This window comes from Cnephaeus nilssonii (genome assembly GCF_951640355.1).
Source record: "Cnephaeus nilssonii genome assembly, chromosome: 13".
Lineage (NCBI taxonomy): Eukaryota > Metazoa > Chordata > Mammalia > Chiroptera > Vespertilionidae > Cnephaeus > Cnephaeus nilssonii.
In genome coordinates, this window is record NC_137084.1 from 40,126,570 (window position 1) to 40,152,713 (window position 26,144).

The 26,144-nt window shown below is 38.6% G+C and overlaps 1 protein-coding gene across 1 annotated transcript; it reads right to left on the reverse strand.

Moving 5' to 3' along the window:
* Positions 1 to 968: 968 nt before the first annotated feature.
* LOC307110106 (uncharacterized protein) lies at positions 969 to 25,531 on the reverse strand (the record flags this gene model as incomplete). Its single annotated transcript, XM_079789153.1, has 2 exons — positions 969 to 1,963; positions 24,571 to 25,531. The coding sequence occupies 2 exons, from the start codon at positions 25,529 to 25,531 to the stop codon at positions 969 to 971; spliced, it is 1,956 nt and encodes a 651-aa protein (XP_079645279.1).
* Between the last annotated feature and the right edge of the window lie 613 nt (positions 25,532 to 26,144).

The window sequence follows — 26,144 nt, forward strand, 5'->3', positions numbered from 1 at the left end:
GTTTGCTTATATTATTTCTCTTGATAAGGATTGTTGATGGTATGATGTGATCTCATTAATAGGAACATGATGTTTTGGTTAAAGTGTTATATTTGCCTGAGAAGAATGAATCTTGTCTCTTACTGGGGTATAAGCTCAGTATATGTTTACAGGAAATATCTCATTTATTAGGTTTATTTATTCTGTATACTCTTCATTAGTCTTGGACAAAAGAATACTGTACTGTGGTCTCCCACTCTTACTTTTAATTTATTTCTCTTGAATGTGTGTTAAGCTGGGAAGTAAAATGCCATCATATCAAATAATACAAAAGACTGGCTTATTTTGCTTAGCATAATAACTCTCTAGGTCCCTCCATTCTGTGTCAAAGGTTAAGAGATCCTTCTTTTTTACAGATGTATAGTATTCCATTGTGTAAATGTACCACAGCTTTTCATCCACTCATCTATTGATGGGTACTTGGGCTGTTTCCAATTCTTAGCTATTGTAAATAATGCTGCTATGAACAAAGGGATGCATATATTATTTCTGATTGCTGTTTCAGGCTTTTTATGGTCTCTTGTAGCTCTAATCTCTTTCACTCTTGCTGTATGGTCCCATCTTCTGATCCTTGTAGATGGAAAAATAGCAGCTATAGCCTAAAATATGAGGTTAGAAATCTATGCCTCTGTATTGGGAGAGGGCCAAGAACTGAGGAAAGTTTCTGAGGAAAGTTTCTTTGACTATGCAGAGACTCTTGTAACCTAGGTTGGAAGACTCTCCCAATGTTATGCTTTGTTAGATGGAAGTTAAAAATGCTGAACCAACTTGATCTCCTCTGTGATTTTTCAACCTTGAAAATGATCTAGAAGGTACTGTGGAGGGCCTCATCACCCTATTAAAACTTCTTTCCAATTTCAAATACTGAGGATTATTTAATCTTGAAAAGCTTCTTTTCTTTTGGACTAAGTCTCTTCTATATTCCTGGGTCACTCAGATGCCTTGACCCCAGTTCCCTGCTCCTTTTGGAACACCTTGACAACCTTTTCCCGAATCTCTTTGGTCTTAACTCCATATACCATAGGATTAAGAGCAGGTGGGAAGAGCAGGTAGACATTGGCCAAAAGAATGTGAATATGGAGTGGAACATGGTGGCCAAAGCGATGAGTAAAAAAGGAGAAGAGGGCTGGTGTATAAGAGATTAGGATGACACAGACATGGGAACCACAGGTCCCTAGGGCCTTAGACCGAGCTTCTTGAGATGAGAGGCGAAAGACAGCTCGTGCAATAAAGGCATAGGAGAGAGCAATGCAGAACAGATCAACCCCAATGACCAACAGTGCTGCTGTCAGTCCATACACACGGTTAGGCCTAGTATCTCCACAGGCTAGCTTCACTACAGCCATGTGCTCACAGTATGTGTGTGGGATTACATGGCTTTGACAGAAGCTTAAACGCCCAATGAGGAAGGGACATGGGAGCATGAGCATGGAGCCCCGCACCATAGCTACCATTCCAATGCGGACTATGATGGTATCAGTAAGGATAGTGGCATAGCGTAGTGGGTAGCAAATGGCCACATAGCGATCAAAGGCCATGGCCAGCAGCACGGTGGACTCCATCATGCAGAAGGCATGAATGAAGAACATCTGTGCCAGGCAGGCAGAGGCAGAGATATGTCCAGCTCCACACCAGAGGATGGCCAGGAGCTTGGGAACTGTGGAAAAGGAGGCAGCCAAGTCAATGGTGGAGAGCATGCATAGGAACAGGTAAACAGGCTTGTGCAGGGCTGGTTCGGTGGCAACAACAACCAGGATGGTTATGTTGCCCACAATTGTAGCAGTGCCCAGGCAGCACACAGGGAGTGAGAGCCACAGGTGGAACTGTTCCATACCTGGGATGCCCAGGAGAAAAAAAAGAGAGGTGTCCAGATTAGTGTGATTAGGAAACTCCATGGTCTGGCCAAGAGTTCTGAGCATCTTATCTGGTCAGGAACTCACACACTGTATCACATTACCTGAAGAGACAACACAGAACAGGGGTATCAGTGAGACTAGAGTAACACTTATTAGCTATACAGTGTTAGGCAAGCTTTATCATCTATCAAATGGGATTAATATAGGATTGTTAAGATAATTATATGGGTTAATATTTGTAAAGAGCTTTGAATCATGCCTGATATATCATATTTGTTAAATAAAATTAGTGAATGTGAGACAGGGCTCAAATAAGCATTAAAATTAATTAGAATTGTTTTCTAAGACCTATTGTCCTCAAAAGTACTAGACCTCTCTCTTTTTCTCACTCTCTTTCTCCCCACCCCCACCACCCCCCTTTCTTGCCTTTCTTTTCTGGAGTATGGGGAGAGATTAGGCAGAACCCAAACTACCAACAGTTCCCTGAATGAAGGTGAACATCATTTTGTTTAGTTTTTGAACTTACAGTGAGTTCTGGTTTGGAACCTAGTGCTTGGTAATTATTTCTGATAATAAGATTAACATAGTTGTTTCCACTGCTTTCACTAACCAAGAGATAATCCCAATATCTCCCATGAACTTCCATTTGAAATTCCAGAACATGCTTTATGTACCCTCACATGTCCAGTTTCCACTTCCTAAGATTTGGAGTGAATCCTGAAACAGGGTTCTACTTCTGAAACAGACACTTCCAGTCTTTTACAGTCTACTTCTGCATTACACCTTTATTCACATTCTCTCTGTGGTTCTTGGTGATTTCAAAGATAAGATTTAGCCAAATCCTTTTCAATCTGGTCCTTTCACAATGTCAGGAAGTGAGTTGCTAATTCCTTTTTTTTAAAATATATTTTATTGATTTTTCACAGAGAGGAAGAGAGAGGGATAGAGAGCCAGAAACATTGATGAGAGAGAAACATCGATCAGCCGCCTCCTGCACACCCCCCACTGGGGATGTGCCCGCAACCAAGGTACATGCCCTTGACCGGAATCGAACCTGGGACCCTTGAGTCTGCAGGCCAATGCTCTATCCACTGAGCCAAACCAGTTTTGGCAGTGAGTTGCTAATTCTACCTTAACTCATGGCTGGACACTGATGACTCATCTCTCCTTGTGGAAAAATCTTATGCCACTACCTCATTTATCCCACCTTTCACTTGCCTCCACTCCAGGAGGACACAGTTCAGAGCAAGGAGTACTTAAACCCAAATTAATTCTGCAGAACATGTGAAACCATGATGGTAATAGGATAGAAACAAAGGTCTATTCATTAAGTTAATATCTGATAAATTACTTTAACTGGAAGTTTTCAAAATGGGAATGAACTAGAAATTCATATCCTAGAAATTCATATCCACTTATTCAACCACAAATATTTAATGTGAACCTCCTCAATAAATCTCTTTATTCTCAAAGCTGTGTAACCAGTCCTGCAATAATCACTACAAAAAAAAAGCCACAGGTTCTAGGAAATTTGAGGAGTGAGAAATAGTTATCAAAGGGGAATCAACTCTGCCACAGTTCTTTCTTATACCAGGTACATATATGTCAGGTGAGAAGAGACTCTCCTATCCCTCAATAGTCCAGGTAGTGTGTATGATAGTCACTGGAAAAAATCCCAGAGAAGTTCCTTTATTTTTGGACTTAACAGCAGATTGTTCATTATTGTGTAGGTGGGTTTAAAAGACCAAACAACACTTGATAGCCCAAACATGCAGGTAAACAAAATTAATTATTGTTTTGTCTTCATAGACATAGGGACTAACAGAAGGAGAGGAGATTGGTGACAAATGTTATTCTAATCACAGCTCAAGTTGTGTATGTACCAGTAGGTGTGTATGAAGAGTCTTGTTGGACATACTACTCTGTGAGTGTGTATCTGTGAAGGCAGATGCAGCAAAGATCTAAGGTTCTGATCAATTTGACCCAGGGTCCTACCATCCCTAAGGAGAAACACATCAAGGTTAAAGTTTTAACTTGTCCAAAAATGTGACTATTATTGATGTGATTTAAGCTCTTGAGACCACCTAATATTCATATAAAAATATACTACAGATTTCATGCTTGCTTTAAACATATTCTTTGAAGAGGCAAAACATTTTGGAGGCATACGATCTTGGAATTTTTAAAGCAGGAATGTGTGGTGGTAAAAAAAGACTGTAGCCATTGGAATCTATAAAACTGGAAACAAATGTTTGTGTTTATCTCTTGGTGACAGTGATACCTTGGACAAGTTAATTTTACTGTAAGATCCTATAGTTTTCTGACCTATATGGTAATATGGTAATAATAATACTCGGTAAGGTTGTTGAAATGAAAATAACCTTTTATTTCATTGAGAACCTTTGAAGGTGCTCAATAAATGTCATTGCCTTCATAGGAAAGTGACTTCATATCTCATACAGAATCCTCACACAGTTTCCTTAGCCAACTAGAGTCTATTCTTAGCTTGAACATGTATATAATGAAATTGTTCCATTGTAGGGCATACTTGCTGATAAAATCAATGTTCTTTTTATTTTATTTTTCCTATATGCCCTCTAGGGTCACCTAACAATCATTAATGGAGATAGGAAAATAGCTTCCCTGTCTGCTCTCAGCCAAACTAGATGCACTTAGTTCTGATTTTTATGACATAGGTTTGCTTTCTGAGCTAATGTTGCCCTATTTATGCTCAACTGGGTAGCTCAAGAGAGAATGGAGCTAGTCAGAGGAAGAACCAGAAAAGCCATGCTCACTACATCACCCCAATCACTTTGTTTACGCCAGACATTCCTACAATTTTCAGTCATCTCGCAAATTCACTCACCCAAAGTCAGGAGGCTTAACTTGATTCTTCACTGAGGTTCCTTCCTGCTATTTAGGTTTTGGATTCTATGCTTTTTTTTTTTTTTTTGAAACTGAACTGAGCATAAATTACTACAAATCACTGGACTTACTTACATTGATTAATGTAAGTGAACATTACTTACAGTTCCTGTAATTTATAAGGAATCCCAATCTTTATACACACCAACTTCTTTATGGATCTGTGTATGCTTATCATCTCACCCAGAGGATAAAAAGAGCACTACTAGTCTCCCATGTTCAACTATCTGAATGCTGGGACTAGAGTTATTATACTAATGAAACCTATCTCACAGGCCCACATGGGAGTTTGGTGGGTGGCTCTGGGCTTATAGCTAGAGCCATCAAGGGAGCTTCTGTGTTCCCTAGGAAATCACTCATTCAAGCTCTTCTCTTCTATTTGTCCAGACCAGAATACAAGATGAAAGTAGAGGCTTTTGTTAAAAAGTTAGGAAAAGTATATTTGTAACCTACTCCCTTGGAACAATCTCTATTTTTCTTTTGTTTGTGTTTTAAATCTTCACATGTCAGATACAACACACACACACACACACACACACACACACACACACACACACACACACACATGCCTCCTATTGGTTATGTTTTTCTGCTGGAAACTTTAATGATACAGAAGCTAATGTATTATCTTAATTTATTTCATTGTATCATTAATGTATATCTACCAGAAAAAAATGGCATGTTTGAGAGAAGAAAAGGGACAACTAAAAGAAACAATAAAAACAGATATAGTACACTGCTCGGTAAAAAAGGAGTAAAGATGATTGTGAATTTGCTTAACTTTTTGCTCTAAAATCATTTAGAAAGGTTTTCAAATTTTTATTATTTACTACACATTAAGATACCTAGGAATAAACTTAACTAAAGAGGTAAAAGACCTATACGCGAAAACTACAGGACACTGAAAAAGAGATAGAGGAAGATGTAAACAGATGGAAGAACATACCATGTTCATGGATTGGTAGAATCAACATTATTAAGATGTCCATACTACCCAAAGCAATCTATAGATTCAATGTACTCCCCATTAAAATATCAATGGCATACTTCACAGAACTAGAAAGAACTCTCCAAAAATTCATCTGGAATAAAAAAATACCACAAATAGCCACAGCAATCCTGAGAAAGAAGAACAAACTAGGTGGGATTTCAATACCAGATTTCAAGTTGTATTACAAGGCCACTGTTCTCAAAACAGCCTGGTACTGGCACAAGAACAGGCATACAGACCAATGGAATAGAATAGAGAACACAGATATCGACCCAAACCACTATGCTCAATTAATATTTGACAAAGGAGGCATGAACATACAATGGAGTCAAGACAGTCTCTTCAATAAATGGTGTTGGGAAAATTGGACAGATATATGCAAAAAAAAAATGAAACTAGATCACCAACTTACACCATACACACAAAAAAAACTCAAAATAGATATAGGACTTAAACATAAAACAGGAAACCATAAAAAAATTAGAGGAATCCACAGGCAGAGAAATCTCAGACATATGCCGAAAGAACTTCTTCACTGATACTGCTCCTAGGGCAATGGAAACTAAAGAGAAAATAAACAAATGGGACTACATCGAAATAAAATCTTTTGCACAGCAAAAGAAACTATCAACAAAACAATAAGAAAACCCACTGTATGGGAGAACATATTTGCAAATGTTATCACTGATAAAGGTTTAATCTCCAACATCTTCAGGGAACTAATACAACTTAATAAAAGGAAGATAAATGATCCAATAAAAAATAGGCAACAGATATAAATAGAATCTTTTCTAAAGAAGACAGAAGGAACGCCAAGAGACATATAAAAACATGCTCAAAGTCACTAATTATCTGAGAGATGCAAATCAAAATGACAATGCAGTACCATCTCACACCTGTCAGAATGGCAATCATCAATAAATCAACAAACAATTGCTGGTGAGGATGTGGAGAAAAAGGAACTCTCATGCAAGATGGCCAGCAGGGGAGGGCAGTTGGGAGGGACCAGGCCTGCAAGGGAAGGCAGTTGAAAGGGACCAGGCCTGCAAGGGAGGGCAGTTGGAGGCGATCAATCCTGCAGAGGAGGGCAGTTAGGGGTGACCATGCCGGCAGAGGAGGGAAGTTGGGGGCAAACAGGGTGGCGGGGGAGCAGTTAGACATCAATCAGGCTGGCATGGGAGTGGTTAGGGTGATCAGGCTGGCAAGCAGAAGTGGTTAGAGGAAATCAGGAAGGCCGGCAGGCAAGCAGTTGGGAGCCAGCAGTCCTGGATTTTGAGAGGGATGTCTGGTGGGATCGGGCCTAAATGGGCAGTTGGACATCCCTCGAGGGGTTCGAGATTAGAGAGGGTGCAAGCTGGGCTGAGGGACACCCTCCCCCGCCCCCGTGCATGAATTTTTGTGCACCGGGCCTCTAGTGCTGCTATAAAAAAGAAGGAATTGTTACCTTTTTGCAGCAGCATGGATGGACCTGGAGAGCATTATGCTAAGTGAAATAAGCCAGGCAATGAAAGAAAAATATCACATGATCTCACTCATTTATGGGAAATAAAGAACATTATAACCTGATGAACAAAAAGATAGATACAGAGACAGTAAAGCACAGAACAGACTGTCAAATTACAGCGGGAAGGCTGGGGAGTGTTGGGGAAGGGGGAAAAGAGATCAACCAAAGGACTTGTATGCATGCATATAAGCACAACCAATGGACACAAGACACTGGTGAGGGGGGATGAGGGCATGCAACAGGGGGTAGGGGAGGCTGAGGGAAGGTCAATGGGGGGGGGTGTAAAAGGAGATATATATACTACTATATGTAATACTTTAAACAATAAAAAAAGATAAAGAAAAAAATTAGAAATGTGTAGTAAATAATAAATATTTGAAAACCTTTCTAAATGCTTTTAGAGCAAAAAGGCAAGCAAATTCACAATCACCTTCACTCCTTTTATATTTGAGCAGTGTACTATATGACAAATTCATGCATTAAGAAAAAAATAATAAAGAAATAATTGTGAATGATATTAGCAATTTTGTTTGTTTGATTAGTTTTTGTTTTTTTATCATCACCTGAGGATATTTTTCTGTTGATTTTTCAGAGACCGGAAGGGAGAGAGGGAGAGAAGGAGAGAGAGAGGGGGAGAGAGAGAGAGAGAGAGAGAAGGAGAGAGAGAGAGAGAGAGAGAGAGAGAGAGAGAGAGAGAGAGAGAGAGAGAAACATCAATGGAAGACACATCAATTGGATGTCTCCTGCATGTCCCAGACTAGGGCAGGGAATTGAGCCTGCAACCCAGGTATATGCCCTGATCAGGAATTAAATCCATGACCCTTCCATCCACAGGCTGACACTCTAACCACTAAAGTCACATGTGCCAGGGCATGATATTAATATTTTTGTAGAGAATCTACAGAGAATTGATTAGATTATTACAGGAGTTCAACAAGATTGACAGATATAAAATCAACATAAATAGGTGGACAAAATTTATGAAAAATATGAGCAATATAAGAGATTTTATAAACATAACATATGTGATTAAAGAACACCACAAAGGAGCATATATGCATAACCCATAGACACAGACAATAGTGTGTGAGGGCCAAGGGGAGGAGAGGCTGGGATTGGATGAAGGTGGGCAAAGGGGAGGGGGAATGAGGTCATCTAAAATAGTGTTAACAAATAAATCTTTAAACAAATTTTAAAAATGATAAAATGCATATTCATATATACAAACCTAAGCATAGATGAATTACATCACCCATACTCCAAATATATATGAAAATGGTAACTGTCATGTTACATGAATTTTACCACATGTCATCTTCAAGAGTTTTCACCCTAGAGTGCAGGCTAAGGCGAGAGAGGCCACCAGGGGCATGCTCTCAGAATAGATCCCTGGCATAGAGGGCCAAGCCCAAAAGTACAAACACATTTAGGGCCTCTCCTTGTGTCACGTCTGCAGCCTCCCAATGTTCAAGCAAACTATGGTCAAGTTCCACACCGATGGAGTGGGAAAGAACATTATGCCCAGAGGGACAGGGGAGTCATATTTGTTGGGAAATAACTCACACTGCCATACGTGCTTTTAATATTCACTGAGTTTCCCTAATAAAGAATTAAAGACTGGTCCTAACTTAATTTATTTAGAACTTTACCAAGAAATGTTAAGTCAGCCTTGGCTAGATGGCTCAGTTGGTTGGAGCATCATCCTGTACACCAAAAGGCTGTGGGTTGTATTCTCAGTTAGGACACATACCCAGGTTGTGGGTTCAATCTCCCATCAGGGAACCTATAGAAAGCAACTGATCAATGTTTCTCTATCATGTCGATGCCCCCCTTCCCTCTCTCTCTCTCTCCCTCCCTCCCTCCCTCCCTCCTCCTTCTCTCTCTCTGAAATCAATTGAAACATTCTTGGCGGGGGGGGGGGGGGGCGGGATGTGAAATCTCTAATGGCAATGTAGCATGTTTTGTTTGAGTTCCCTATACCACTCATCTCTATTCCTCTGCATTTGCAACTGTCCTGTTTACAGAGACTAACTCCCAACTTCACTAGATTTATTGAATATTGGAAATCATACTACTTGTCTTTATTATAGTCTGGTCTAATTAAACATGTATGTGTATATTACATATACACTTATAATATATGCATGTATCACATGTTAAATATAAATTATTACATCTATTGCAAATTATTTTGATTATTTTCTATACTACAACTAGAATATTATATAGATTTTTGTTTATAAAGTAAATTAGGCATGGAATTTCATAATTAAGAATTATGTAAGAATAATTTGGGCTTGGGAGGGATAGACTCTCTGTTTAGCATACATTAACACTAAAGAGCAAAATTTTCTCCATACTATCAGATATTCACCAAAAATTAAAACCATGCCCCCACCATCTCAAAATGAATAAGAATAATATTAATTAGAATCTTTATCAAAGAGAAAGAGTTTAAGGCCAAATTTAGAATTCTCTAGAGAATTCTATGTCTTTATAGGGTAAAGGCATCACCAAAAAGCTGTCCCTATTTTGACAGAAATGAGAAGAAGAAAAAAACTGCACAAAGGTTAAAAGATTTACATCCTTTAAATATGGATTCTTGAGAGTTTGCATCAGCATCTCTGATCAGCTGCAACTAAACATGAACATGTTATCAGTTAAAACTTATAAATAGTCCCTACCTGCAGTGCCCAAAATACAACTGCCCATGCTTCTCAAGGGTGGGTGGGGGTGTCTCAGAATAGCAGTATCATCGCCTGAGGATTTGTGAAACAACAAATTATTGGGTCCCACCCCAAACCCACTGAATCAGAAATATTGGTGATGGAAATCAGCAATCTGTGCTTTTATTTTTTTTTTCATTTTTTTTATTAAGGTATTATATGTGTACTTATCTTACTATTGCCCCCCGACCCCAATCCCAAAAATGCCCTCACCCCCCAGAGTTTTGCATCCATTGGTTATGCTTATAAGCATGCATACAAGTCCTTCGGTTGATCACTTATCTCCCCCACCTCTCCCTAACCTTCCTGCGGTAATTTGACAGTCTGTTTGATGCTTTACTGTCTCTGTATCTATGGTATCTTTTTGTTCATCAGTTTATAATGTTCTTTATTATCCATAAATGAGTGAGATCGTGTGGAATTTTTCTTTCATTGACTGGCTTATTTCACTTAGCATAATGTTCTCCAATTCCATCCAGGTTGCTGCAAATGGTAAGAATTCCTTCTTTTTTATGGCAGTATACTATTCCATTGTGTAGATGTACCATAGTTTTCTGATCCAGTCATCTGCTGATGGGCACCTAGGCTGTTTCCAAATCTTAGCTATTGTAAATTGTGCTGCTATGAACATAGGGGTGCATATATCCTTTCTGATTGGTGTTTCTAGTTTCTTAGGATATATTCTTAGGAGTGGGATTACTGGGTCAAATGGGAGTTCCATTTTCAGTTTTTTGAGGAAACTCCATACTGTTATCCACAGTGGCTGCACCAGTCTGCATTCCCACCAGCAGTGCACGAGGGTTCCTTTTTCTCCGCATCCTCGCCAACACTTGTCGTTTGTTGATTTGTTGATGATAGCCATTCTGACAGGTGTGAGATGGTACTGCATTGTCATTTGGATTTGCATCTCTCGGATAATTAGTGACGTTGAGCATGTTTTCATGTGTCTCTTGGCCTTCCTTCTGTCTTCTTTTGAAGATTCTATTTAGGTCCGTTGCCTATTTTTTTTATTGGGTCATTTATCTTCTTTTGATTAAGTTGTATAAGCTGCCTGTAGATGTTGGAGATTAAACCTTTATCAGTGATAACATTTGCAAATATGTTCTCCCATACAGTGGGTTTTCTTATTGTTTTGTTGATCGTTTCTTTTGCTGTGCAAAAGATTTTTATTTTGGTGTAGTCCCATTTGTTATTTTCTCTTTAGTTTCCATTGCCCTAGGGGCAGTATCAGTGAAGAAGTTCTTTCTGCATATGTCTGAGATTTTGCTGCCTCTGGGTTCCTCTAGTATTTTTATGGTTTCCCATCTTATGTTTAAGTCCTGTATCCATTTTGAGTTTATTTTTGTGTATGGTGTGAGTTGGTGATCTAGTTTCATTTTTTTGCATGTATCTGTCCAATTTTCCCAACACCATTTATTGAAGAGACTGTCTTGACTCCATTGTATGTTCATGCCTCCTTTGTCAAATATTAATTGAGCATAGTGGTTTGGGTCGATATCTGTGTTCTCTATTCTATTCCATTGGTCTGTATGCCTGTTCTTGTGCCAATACCATGCTGTTTTGAGAACAGTGGCTTTGTGATACAGCTTGAAATCTGGTATTGAGATCCCTCCTACTTTATTCTTCTTTCTCAGGATTTCTGTGGCTATTCGTGGTCTTTTTTTATTCCAGATGAATTTTTGGAGAGTTCTTTCTAGGTCTGTGAAGTATGCCATTGGTATTTTAATGAGGAGTGCATTGAATCTATAGATTGCTTTGGGTAGTATGGACATCTTAATAATGTTGATTCTACCAATCCATGAACATGGTATGTTCTTCCATCTGTTTACATCTTCCTCTATCTCTTTTTTCAGTGTTGTGTAGTTTTCCGCATATATGTCTTTTACCTCCTTAGTTAAGTTTATTCCTAGATATCTTAATTTTTTTGGTGTGATGGTAAATGGGATTGCTTTTTTAGTCTCTCTTTCTGTAAGTTCACTGTTGGTGTATATAAAGGCCCTAGATTTCTTGGTGTTAATTTTGTATCCTGCTACATTGCCGAATTCATTTATTAAGTCTATTAGTGTTTTGATGGAGTCTTTCGGGTTTTTTATGTAGCAATCTGTGCTTTTAAAAGCCCCCTAAAGTTTGATAATAGCCACTTCATTTTTTTGAACAGTGGTTGTATAAATAAATCCATTATGGGGGCATTAGGATGCAAAAGTATTGTCTTTTTGTCTTTTAAAATTAGTGTCCATTTAGAGAATTCTATTCTTATTTGATAGGAAGTTATCATTTGTTGAATCAGTCCTTCTCTTATTATAATGGCACAGAGGTGCCTGAGTTTCCTCACAAGTAACATTAATTGTTTTGCAAAAAGACTATAGACTATTATTTATTTGAAAATGACCTTATTCAAAAGTCTCTGTTAAAGGATTAAAGCTATATCTATACAGGCATCACTGAATGGAGGGAAATCACGTAACACCGTCATTACATGAAAACTGGAAATGGCCAAAATTATCCCTTTTCCTCTGAGAACGGCTTTTCAGGTCTCATTCTCTTTGAATACAAAGCCCAACGGGATCCCCTAATGAGCTATTTTTTTCACCACCCTCTTTCCTTGCCCTCTGGAGAGTCATGGTTGTGCTCAGAGTTCTTGGGTAATAAAAACAGAGTTTAAATTTTCCCTTATATAGTGGGAGAGCCTTGGTCCACTCTAACAAGAAGCCTTATATGTTGTGTCTCAAGACAAAATACAGGAGGAGAAGCCAGAGTGGGCAGTAAGCCCCTTCCCAGGAACTAACATCAGCTCAACAATGACAACAACAATCAAAATAAACAGTGTTCCGTGAAACATGCGATAGGTAGATTCAAGTTGTAACTTCTGAACAAGGTTCTGATTATCAGCAGAAGGGAGGCTGGTAGGAAGAACATAATAGAACATTTCCAGGTAAGTTCCAATATAAATAATTTAAAATACCCACACCTCCCATTCTTTTAATAAGATTGTTCTCTAAATGAAGTCTGTCTGTAGCCCCCACAAATTCTGTTTAACTGGTATTTATTTGCTAGCCACCCTGCCACCTCTACCCCAGATACCTAAAAGTACTACCTCACTTCTGAAAGTTGAACAAGTTTACAGAGAATATAATAGGAAACTATTAAGAATTGTATGCCATTGCTTTTATTTTTTAAGATAATAGGGACACTCCGTAGACAATAAGCCATGTGTAGGCAAAGGAAAAGCAGAAAGAGCAGTCAGGAGGTTATTTCAGTATTCCAAGTGAAAACTAAAGGTGCCCTGGATAGAATTGGAGGTGTAAATGAGAAGAGTTGAAAGTACCACAAGAAAAGGAAAAGGCAATAAGGCAGGGGACAGTAGTATAATTGCTGAAAAAAGTTTTGTGTAGGGAAAGGAAATATGATTCGGTTCAGAAGCAGATCAGTAAACTTTAAATAAAAATGAGGCAGGATATTCTTTTTAATAGGAAGGTATAGTTTATGGGTACTAATGCAATCAGTGCTATTTTGATGATGGAGAAGTAAGAAACGTATCTTTTAGTTTCTTCTGTGTGTGTGTGTTTTAAATGAAAAAGAAAGGAAGATCACCTTCTGATTTGAGGAGAGAGATGGGCATGCTAGGAGATGAAGAAGAAAGATAGTAGCATGTCTACTAGTGTGTGAATAAAAATGTTATCTTATGTTTGCCTGGCTATGATGAGAACTCACTTAGGGACTGTGGTAAAACTAGAATCAATGATTATGTTGCGTGTTTCTTGGAAGTCATGTTCAGCTGCTCCTGTCTAGATATAAAGTAGACAGATTTAGGTTAAACAGGATTTGTTCCTTTACTATAGTAATACAATTAAGGGAAAGAGAACAAAGAAGTGGAGAAAAAACACAAGAAAGTGATTGTAATGATAAAACACTAGAGGCCCGATGCATGAAATTTGTGCAAGGGTAGGCCTTCGCAGCCACAGCGGCTTCCTTAATCCCAGAGCTGCAGCCCCAGCGTCGTCTGGAAGGTCTTCTGGTCTAATTAGCATATTACCCTTTTATTATTATAGATGCTTTCTTTCCTGGTAAGGAGCTAAGATGGTAACAGACAGGAAAGATTATATATATATATATATATATATATATATATATATATATATACACACACACACACATACTAGAAGCCCAGTGCACAAATTCGTGCACGGGTCGGGTCCAGCTGGCCTGCCTCTATTGGGGTCAATCAGGTGGGGTCAGCCGAGGGGAGGGGCCATGGGTGGTTGGCTGGCCAGCCCCACCCCTTGGTCAAACTCAAACTCCCGGTCGAACTCCTGGTCGAGGGGACAATTTGCATATTAGCTTTTATTATATAGGATATATATGAAAGAGAAAAAAAATCTCTTTAATTCATGATGACTACTCTTAGGTAGCCCAGTGGACTGATTTGAGGTAAACCCTTCATGACTAAGGGAATTAATTTACACATTAGGGCCAGTTGTAATAGAAAGGTGCACGTGTCATGTATAAAACTTCAGAGAACTGGCCAAGTGCATAGATGCTTAGCTTGATAGGTAGTGATATTTTTATTTGGGCAATACATCTTTTATACTTTGTCCAAAAAGAGAGAGCCCCAGGGAGAAATAGAATTATGACCAGAGAGTGGATTCATGAAATAGGGACAACCCATAAAAAGGAAGAAACTCAAAGATTTTCCCTAATAGCTCAGCACAAATGCAACAGGGATGAGGAATCATATTTCCTCTTTATCTAGGAAGCTTCCCAGTGAAAAAATACTGGTTTTTCTATGGGGTTCTTCTATTCTTTAACCAATAATAAAAAAAAAATATTTTGTCCTATTCTTACTCAGAACTCTAGAAAAAAAATTTTAAGTGTAGAATTGCTGAACTGGGAGAGGAAAGAGTAAACATCCCACATACAGAGGGAAAAGCCTGAACATCATTCAAAAGTGACGGTGAAAATAATATAGTGTTTTGATATAGACCTAAAGCCCAATTGCACACTCTATGACATCAGAGAGGTATTCTTCCATCTTTCTCTGAGCCCCATCTTAGCAACTCATTAAATGCCAAACTGATAAAAACAACCCAATACCTATGTCTCATTGGCAGGTGTCTAAATTTAACAACTAGCAACAGTTTCCACTATGCTATTCTTCAACCATTCCAGCTACCTGACCTTTACTTTGATGGGCATCCCTGGCTTAGAGTCACAGCACTTGTGGCTAGCTCTTCCATTCTCCTCCATGTTTTTGGCTATCCTCCTTGGCAATGGTGCAATCCTCTTCCTGGTGGCCACAGAATCCACACTTCATACACCAATGTACCTGCTCCTGACCCTGCTGATGGTAGCTGACCTCATATCTACTCTGGCTCTGATGCCCAAGCTCCTCTGCCTCTTCTGGTTCAATGATCATGACATAACTTCCAATGCCTGTTTCACCCAGATGTTTTTCATTCATGGAGCATCGGTGGTACGATCAGCCCTACTTGTTGCAATGGCCTTTGACCGCTTCGTGGCTGTGTGTGATCCATTGCACTACAACACAATTCTGAGCCATACCTTAGTTGTACGCCTGGGACTCATAGCTCTAGTGAAGGGTGTGATTATTGTCTTTCCCATGCCTCTTCTACTTCAAAGGTTGACCTTCTGCCATGTGATCATTCCTCACACCTACTGTGACCACATGGCTGTGGTAAAAATGGCCTGTGACCACACCAGACCTAATCGTATCTACGGGCTCTTTGTGATACTGCTTGTGGTGGGACTTGATTTGCTGCTTATTGGCTTCTCTTATGGTCTCATCTTGCAGGCTGTGGTACGCCTCAAGTCTCGAAGTGCTATCTTCAAAGCTCTCAACACCTGCTCGGCCCACTTCTTTGTCATCATTGTCACTTATGTGCCTGCACTCTTTTCCTCCCTTATTCACCTCATTGGTCTCAATATCCCACCTCAAGCCCACATTCTCCTTGCAAATCTTTACCTTCTTCTACCCTCAATGCTCAATCCCATCATCTACGGTATAAATATGAAGGAAATACGAGACAAAATGGTCAAATGCCTGTGCAGAGAACTTGCATCGTCTGTGGGTCCACACAACAAACAGTGAGGGCAGCTGGTGATGCCTTTGCCATATTTCACATTGAAGGTGAGAATATGCAGAGAGACTTTATGCCTAACATTCATGATCAGCATGTCAGAGTTTAGAGAACAACTAATTTAAAAAATACTGAATATCCTATTTTCATCAATCTATAATCTCAATTACAGAGAAGATATAGCATTCAAACCTTGGATAAGCAAATGATGACACTGGATAATAAAAACCATTAGAAAAGTTCAGGGCAATAACTAAGGTTGGGGTAGCTCTGTCCTGGGGGAGGAGGGAATGTAAGACTTCTATCTTATATTCTTCCCATTTTATTAGGTTCAGAAGAAATACCATCTGTTGAGGTGGCTCTGTGCTAGGTATCTAGTTATTCTAGGTATCTATCTATATATAAAAGCCTAATATGCTAATTGTCCCTCCAACCATTCTTTTGACCATTCAACCAGTCACTGTGATGCATACTGACCACCAGGGGGCAGACACTCTGACTGTAGGTTAGCTTGCTGCTGGGGTCCAGCCAATTGGGACTGGGCGAGATGGGCTGGACATGCCCTGGAGCCAATCTCCCATGGTCCCTCCCCAACCTCTAAAATATTTCTTTCAATGTGCATGAATCTGTGCACTGGGCCTCTAGTTTTTATATATAATAGACCATAGAATCATTTCAATTTTAACTCAATTTATGTAATAACATTCATTTTGCAATTCAAGTTACAAAAGCTCAATTTCTTTGTACCTTTCCCATAGTCACACAGTTAGTAATTGGTTAAGCCTGAATTTAAATAATAATCTTTCTGATTATAAAATACCTTTCCACTCTACATATTGCCTCTCTAAAGACAACCAAGAATGAAGAAGTTGTACATCAAGACTAGGAAGAACATTTAACAGAAATGGCTTTAATCATAAAACCATGGCAGCTATTTTGTGCTTACCTCATTCTTAATACCAATAATTAATTAAAGGTGTCTCTAGGTTTATACCTAAAAAGTTACTACTATTTGGAGAACTGAAAATATCTACCTTTTCTAGTTATTCTGTTTTCAATGACCCACTCCACTCCCATCTAATCTCCACTCTTCTGAGACACATGTTGGCCTCTAGGAGTTGGCTTTGATAGGATACATTGCCCAATCTCCAGTATTTGGTTTGCCCAAGGGAGCTATGTCAGTCTGGGTCCTCAAAGCAAGTAATGCGAAGAATAATTAAAGATAAAATAATTTTACTAGTGGAAATACCTATGTGAAAGAAACTAGGGAGACTGTCAGGGTAGGCTAGGAAAACCATCAGACTACAGTCCAAGTTTGACCCTGAGTGAATAAGAAAGAGAAAGTTGGGTGGAGGTGATCTAGATTTCTTGGAGCAAAATCATTGGAGAGTCTTTGAACTAAAATAAGCAGACTTAAAAAAAAAATCTCTCAAGTGTGGGTCTAACTCCTAGTAACTGTAGGGATATTGTCAGTTACTGCCTGGAAGTAGCCCCTGCTGGGCATGACCCTGGCAAGCAGTGGGAACCCTCAGGCAATTACAGTTACACTCCCGTCTAGTACAAAGTCTGTGAGCTACTTTGTACTAAGTCTCTAGTACAAAGTCTGCAATCCACCCTTTGTACAGCACAAATCTATTTCTCTACCTGGGTTCAGAATTTGACTTGCATATGATTTTTAAAGGCCTTTTTCCCAGTTGGAAAACTCAGAAGAAAGGGGTTAGTGGGATGAACTCTAGTCATTGCATGTGCAGTTGATCACAGGACTGCAACCAATATTCATTTTGTCCTCCTCCACTATCCACTCTAAATTTCCCTCACCATTCACTATCACCAAGGCAGGTACCATGGTTTACCTGGTTGTATAACCCCAAACTTCATTCCTGAAATGTCTAAACTCTTGATAGTCATATTCTCAGTTCGGAATTACTCTACATCTTTATTTATAGTGGGCAAAGAAATACCAGTAAGTACCCAAGTAAGTCACCTAGTTTTACATGATTCCCTCTTACTGACACTTTGAAAGCCTCCCTACATCCTTCTGTTGATTAGGGTCACATGCCTCCAAAATTATATTGGCAACAAACAGACTGATAAACTACTCAACTACAAGCACATGCTGCTATTCCTGAAAAAGTAAGGATGGCTAAGAAGGTGTAACCATGAACCCAGAAGCTAGAACCAAGAGCCCACAGAGTAGAGTCAGGAGCCATGAAGGAATATTTCTAGGACATAAAACCTACTTCAGTGAACTCCAGCTAGAGTTTGCTTGCTCGATTTGCGGTAGTTCATTATTGAGCAATAGAAAACTAATATGTGTATTCAGTTCCATTCCTAAAAAAAAGTGAATTAATTCCTGATCATCTAGCCTTATATTCTAACACCTTTGATCAAGCATACTCAAAATTTAATTTCAGAGATTATCCCTGTCTCCCACCAATACATACCAGCTACGTCCTGTAATTATTCAGGGTTATGTATTTTTTCTTCTTGTAGGAATTCTAGAATGTACCTAGCTGTGTTATGCAGTGATTTAGCCCTATGTATTAGCCTGAGAAAAAGGAAGAGGAGAGGAGGTATGTCATGGGATGGGGACATCTGTTGTCATTGGGGGCAGATGCTTCTATAGCATCTTTTGTCACAGAAGTAGTCTTGGAACTTTGCATGGATCTCTGCCTGTCCAGAAGGTCAAAAAAAGATTACTGAGTCACCTTCAATAACATTTATCTGGATGTTAATGCTCTGTTTCAGTTTTCAAGTTTCCATGTTTTCTCTACAAAGATCCTGATCTATACATAACAGACCTGTCTTAGCTGAATATTAAAACATCCTTGGAGCTCTGAGACTCCAGCCTGCCATTCAATTATATCTTTCCTTTCATTATTAGTGAGGAAGGTCTCTTTATATACTACTACCACTAAGGCTATCTGGTTCTCCCTTTTAGCTACTAAATACTTGTTACTGACTCTGTCATCCTTCTACTAGTATAGAACATAAAGACAAGTTCCCAGTAACTAGTACATTCCTGTCATTGTTGGCACTACTTCCTCAATATTTTTCAAATTGTACTTAATACAAAATTTCCCACCATTGGTAAAATATTTAGCAATGAAAATATTTACCTTTCCCCAGGTACTATCCTGCCCCACCTACCAATCAGAAGAGCATTCTCTGCCTACCAGGCAGGAAGTAAACTAGTCCCAATTTTCTATCTTACCACTTGTACCACTCTCAGTGTCAATTTGTAATAGCCTCGGTTCTCTGCAAAGCAGATGCCAAGATGGAATTTAACAGGTAAGAATATTATTTGAAGTAATATCCGTGTGAAAGAAAATAAAGAAGACTATCAGTATGGATTGAGAGAACAGTCAGACCACAATACAAGTCTAACTCCAAGTTAAAAAGAGAGAAAAGGCTGAGTGAAAGTATCTTATATTGCCATACAAAGACAAATCAGCTGACCAAGGAGCCTACCAAGATGTCCCATGACCCCAGGAAGTGGTCTTCCTTAGCATCCTTGCCACACACAGTCATTGGTTAGGAGAATTCTATGTGAGACATCACTTTGATGCAAATGCAATGATGAATTTCAAATTGCAGTGGTTTTGGTCCTTCAGTCAATTGACTCCCTATAGTAGGAGGTGTATAAGGCACATTCATATGGTCATCATAGAACACCAATAGAATTTGGAGGGCAATCTGAAAGGAAATTCCAAGTAACATACTTTCTCTCTCTGACCCTTGGACTCTTTTGAGGCAGGGTCAGAAAACTCTTTCTGTAAAGTGTCAGATAGTAAACATTTTTGGCTTTGTGGGTAACCTGGTCTTTGCCTCAACTAATCAACACTATCACTGTGGTGTTAGTAGCAGCCATAGATAATAGATAAAGAAATGGTGGCTGTGTTCCAATAAAATTCTATTTACCAAAACAAGCAATAAGTTGAATTTAGCCCATTTACCGTAGTTTCCAACCCCTGCTCTAAGGCCACCCACAGAATTTTTTAAAATAAAAATAAATCCAAATGTCTACCAATACAGAACTATAAAACAGTTTTTAAAAAGGGGGAGAGGGATGAATCTATATGTAGTATCATGGGTGGCAGTTAATAATATTAGGTTAAATAATAAATTACAAAACAGTACAATGAACATGATTTTATTTTGTAGTAATAATACTAACAGAATTTGTTTGCATAAGGAATAACTCTGAATACATGTCCAGAATTTCAGAATGTGAACTTATTTGGAAATAATATATTTTCATGTATAATGGAGGGTTTTTTCTATCTTTTATTGAATTTATTGAGGTGACATTGGTAATAAAATTATATAGGTTTCAGATATACAATTCTATAATACATCATCTGTATATTATATTGTGTGTTCACCACCCTAAGTCAAGTCTCTTTTTATCATCATTTATCCTCCTTTACCCCCTCTTCTACCTCCCCCAACCCCCCTTTTCCTCTGGTAAACACCATACTGTTGTCTGTGTCTATGAGGTTGTGTTTTGTTTTGTTTTCCCTTTGCTTAATTCCTGAGTTCAGATAAGGTTTTCCAGAATTAGGTTGGAATCTAACACAGTGCCTGGAGTCTTTATAAGAAGAAGAAAATTTGTGCAGGAAGAATGATGTGAAGAGATATACACAGAACATGCCACATAATGACAGAGACAGAGGTTGGAGAATTGTGTCTTCAGGCTGAGGAACAGGAAGAATTGTCATCAACCATCAGAAGCCAGGAGAGAGGCAAAGAAAGTTTTCCCCTTCCCCAAAACTTTCCGAGGGAGTGTGATCCTGCTGACAACTTGACAACTTGCAGCGTCCAGAACCATGAGAGAAAAAAAAATGTTTTAAGCTACCTAGTTTGTGATAGTTTCTTACATTAACTCTAAGAAACTTAATACAATGTCAACTATTACCCGTCATTAGCTGAGTGGAATATTTATTTTATACCCTTCATATTTTATTTTATTTTATTTCTATTTTTTTATTAATCCTCACCTGAGGATATTTTTCCATTGATTTTTAGAGATAGTGAAAGGGAGAGGGAGAGACAGAGAAACATTGATGTGAGAGAAACACATCGATTGGTTGCCTCCTTCACGCACCCCGACCAGGGCCGGGGAACCTGCAACGAAGGCACATGCCTTTGACCAGAATTTAATCTGCGACCCTTCAGTCCACAGACCAATGCTCTATCCACTGAGCAAAACTGGCTAGGGCTATACCCTTTACATTTTAATGCTTACATTTCACGAGGTGTATTTTGGTGATCAGGCAAAAAGAACAACAATAAGAAAGTAAAAGGACAATATATTTCCTTCCCTATAATTCCATATTTACATATTTACACTTCAATAATACTTGCCATCTGCAGAAAAAAGGGTCAATGTAACAAGATGTTCAAATGACCTTTTTAAACAACAAAAGCATGGAACAACCACCTGTCCATTAATAGGTGACAGCTGAAATAAATTTAACAAACATACAAAGAAATGCTAAGGAGGCATGAAAAATAATAAAATAGGTCTGTTTATGCTCATGTGGAACAGTTGCTAAGAGATGTTACTAAATAAATTAACAAAACACAAAATTATAATAATTTGCTCTTCTTTGTAAAATTAACAAAGTATCATTTAATTTTGCCCAGAGAAGTTGTTTCTTGTTTAATTCTCACCTTGTACCTTTTTCCATAAAAGACATGTAAAGCACCTATCTTATCTTAAGGTTGAATTTTTCTTATGTTCGCTTAGTAATTAGCTAAAAATTAAAATATTCTGCCACCAAATTTATAGTGGTCCCCAAGCTGTAGCTTGTTACATTAGACAATCCTGGCACACCACTTCAAAATCCTCTTGCTTGGTCACACCTTATTCAGCCACTGTTACAGTGACCAGTTCCATGAAGGTGCAATCAGGTCATGTATAGAACCTAGAGCTTCTTCCCATGGAGCTGCCCTAACTCCATGGCACAGGACACCCCTAGCAACCAGCTCTGCTCTCATGCATACACAACCCAGAAGTATGGGGAAGTCAACACTTGGTAGGCAGTCCATGAGCCCCACATAATAAATTGAGTATGATCCTTTCATCCCCTGGGAAGGACAATTGTGAAATATTTCATAAGGTTTCTCTGAGGGTCCTGGCAGGGTTGGACACCAGTCTCCACTAATAGCGTAAAACTGGATTACAATTCCTTGCATTGACTTTTCTTCCTTCACAGCTTCACTCTGCCTATTTTTCACTACCACTCTCTGTGATCACATTTTTAAATAAACTGCCAATAAGCAAGTTTTTGTCTTCAGCCCTGTATTGGGGGAAACTCTGTTTTTGAGCCTCCAAGGCTGAAAAACCTGCCCCAAACCCTATACTCTGGTCAGAGCTGTCACCTCCCTGATCATTTATTAGAAGATATTTATATAACTAGCATTATATAATTATTTATACTCCATTTGGGGTGCTTGAGACCATTTAAAATTATACATAGATAATGGAGATAATAACAGTGAAGTAGACTCTGTCATAATTCAACTTTGAAATACCCAACAGACAAGTGCAAGTGATTAAACTTGACCAAAATATGAAACATGTGAACATTTTTCTAGCTTTTGCATGGCTAGGAACAACTCTATAGACATGGAAAGAAAAATACTTAATATTAGTGTCATCTGTCACATTTCCAGCAAGCCCACAAGAGAGGAATCAAGCTCATCCCTCAAAAGAAACAATCAACCATAGATTAATAACACCTTTGAAGAAGGAAAAAAAGTCCAAGTCAGAAAGGACAGGCACAGTTAATCTTTCTTCTTGCATTTTTCTTTGATTTTCTTTAGTTCCCTCAATTTTCCCAGAATTCATTGCTCCTTCCGGTTTTCCCGGCACAATTCCAACAACACATATTGTGTTTATGTGCAAATAGATCATTTTTAAAACTATCTAACCAAAAAAAAAGGAAAATTCAATAATTATGAAAGGTGGATAATATTTTCTGGCATATGAACTCTGCTTCTCTACATCAATCCCATTTGAATCAAATCTTTAAAAATCATTTTAAGATCTCAGCACAATCTCTTTCACAATCTGATACTTATTGGTCAATTAAATGGTTCATCATAAAACATTTAGCTGAGTGAGTTTTTTGTTATTACATGTTTATGGTGGGTTAAGTATCTATTCTTGGTATTCATTTCAGATAGGCAGCACATGAAATATCCCAGCTTTCTCTGCCCTTGTTATTGAATTATTCCATGAACGTGAGCCTTTCTTATTATATATCATATCAGGCACCACACCTTAGAGAAGTTTTGTTTATTTACTGTAGTTTAAATTTTTAAGTCTTTTTAAAATAGTGGTTATGTAGCCTTAAGTAGAGGTATCTTTTTCACTAAATTCTACCTTCATACATTAGTTCTACAATATGATGAATAACCTGAGACTCTTTCTGTTTTCAAACTTCATGCATCTTAAAATATTGGCCACTAAATCTCTAATCAGTGTCAAGAAGTGATAAACAATATCTTCTGAATTTAATGAAATCCCATATAGGGCACAGGATCTGAGTTGCACAAGCTGTTCCAAGTACTTTTACTTCTTTCTGGACTCCCAGAAAAATTGCCTTGCAGAGGTCTGTAGCCAAAGATTTTCAGTATAAATATGACTTTTATAAGTATAACCACTAACAGAACATTCTCAGAATTGTCTCTGTAAGAGATTCTCTCAAACACTGGAATTAGTCAAGACAAGCAGGACAGTTGACCCTAGGAGTTTTTACAAGTGGGAAATTAGTTTAAAATGCATATTAATCTTACAAGCTTAGGAGCTTTCCATTTTTATTTTTCTTCTGGAAATTAGAGATTATGTTTCTTGTCTATATTCTAGTTTACAAGGAAGCAACAAGATGTGTTGCCCAAATTCAAGACTCTGACAGCAGGGATAATAAAAAAAAAAAAGAGTTTAGATACAGTTTTGTACTTTCCATGTACCTTCTCACTCCCCATAAATAATCTTCACTTCCCACCTCCTCTTAAGCCCACAAATACAAATACACACCCAAACAGACACACAACTGGACTTGCCTGTGCTAAGTAGTGGGCAAGTTATTGTTTGTTCTTATGAATTGTCTGTAAGACAACATTTTACATGTTTTTGGTGTGTGTTGTTTAAAGTGCTTTCACATACATTTTCACATAGACAATTTTTCCAACTACTGTGTCAGGTATGGAGAACAGATGTTATTATTTTCCTTTCATAATTGCCTGGCATTGGAATCAGTGAGAGCAAGTAGTCTTTTGTGTCTTAGCTTTATATTTAAATGATTCAGACAGCTAATCTGTCAATATGACAATTTCTACTACTAGCAAAGTATCCCAGGAATTGCATCTACTTAACCTGTTTCTCTCATACCTACCATGCTCGATGATCAGTCAGGATTCTGACCATGGGTAATGGTTATAGGCTCCTTCCTCCGGCATATGTGTTTGATCACTTTTTCCTGAAACTCCTTGGTTTTCACTCCATAAATAATAGGATTGAGCATTGGAGGTACGAGGAAGTAGAGGTTGCCTAGAATGGTGTGGATGTGGGGTGGAATGCCCCGACCAAAGCGGTGAGTGAGAAAAGAGAAAAGCGAGGGAGTGTAAGAAATAAGCATGACACAGATGTGTGTGGTGCAGGTGTTTACTGCTTTGTGGTGGGCTTCCTTAGAAGACAGCCGCAGTACAGCCCGGATGATTAGCACGTAAGATGAGGCAATAGCCGAGATGTCTAGCCCAGCAACCAACAAGGCCACCACTAGACCATATATCCTGTTGACTGTTGTGTCCACACACACCATCTTCACTACAGCCATGTGCTCACAGTAGGTGGTGGGGATGACACGATTGACATGAAAGGGCATTTTCTGAAGGAGGATGGGCATTGGCATAATGAACAGGATGGCTCTGACTAAACTTACTAGGCCAATGAGCCCAATGCGACTATTGGACAGGATGGTGGCATAGCGCAGGGGCTCACAGATGGCCACATAGCGGTCAAAGGCCATGCTCATTAGGATGGCAGACTGCAAAGCAGAGATGGAGTGGATGAAAAACAGCTGGGCCAGACAGCCCTCATAACTGATCTTGCTCAGGCCAAACCAGAAGATGCAGAGCACCTTGGGAATGGTGGTTGTGGACATGCCTAGGTCTGTGAGGGCCAACATGCAGAGGAGCAGGAACATGGGCTTGTGCAGGGAGCGCTCTGTGGAGATGGTGAAGAGGATGGTGCAGTTTCCAAGGATGGTGAGAAAGTACATGGATGAGAAGGGGATAGATATCCATCTGTGTTTGTCCTCCATCCCAGGAATACCTTGCAGAATGAAGAAAGAAGGATGGCCCTGGGAGGCATTGCAAATAGTCATGGTAGAACCCTGGTGAAGAACCTGAGAGGGACAATGAAGAAACTGCATAAGTATCAGTTTAAGCAAAAATGAAGATTTTCAAAGTGGAAAACAAGAATTGGAATATTAACGTACATAAAAATAATTCTGAAATCATGATAGCATTATACTGCAGTATCATAGTAGTAAAACATGCTATTACAACATTAATATCTGAGACAATGTATTTTGATATTGTTTTATTGAAGACAAACAGATTCATTATTCATGAACAATATAAACATTACATATATAAGTATATATTAATAAATGAAAGTGTATCCTCTTAAAGAATATAACAAAGTATATAAAACAAAAACAGATAAAAATACAGAGAAATTGACAAAATATTACATATGCCTCTCAGCAGCCAAAGATCTAAAAGCTCAAGAGTTTTCATAAAATAAGAAAACCTAAAATGTTTATAATAAAATTGTTCATCCACAAATTAAATAATATACATTCAGAGAAGATAGGGGACTTGTGAAGACCTTTTTATTGTGAACTGTGCAATGATGACTGAAATTAAGCAGGTGGTGGGATTTTGAGCTCCTGAACCTCAGAGAATATGCTATCAGAATGTGAATACAAAGCC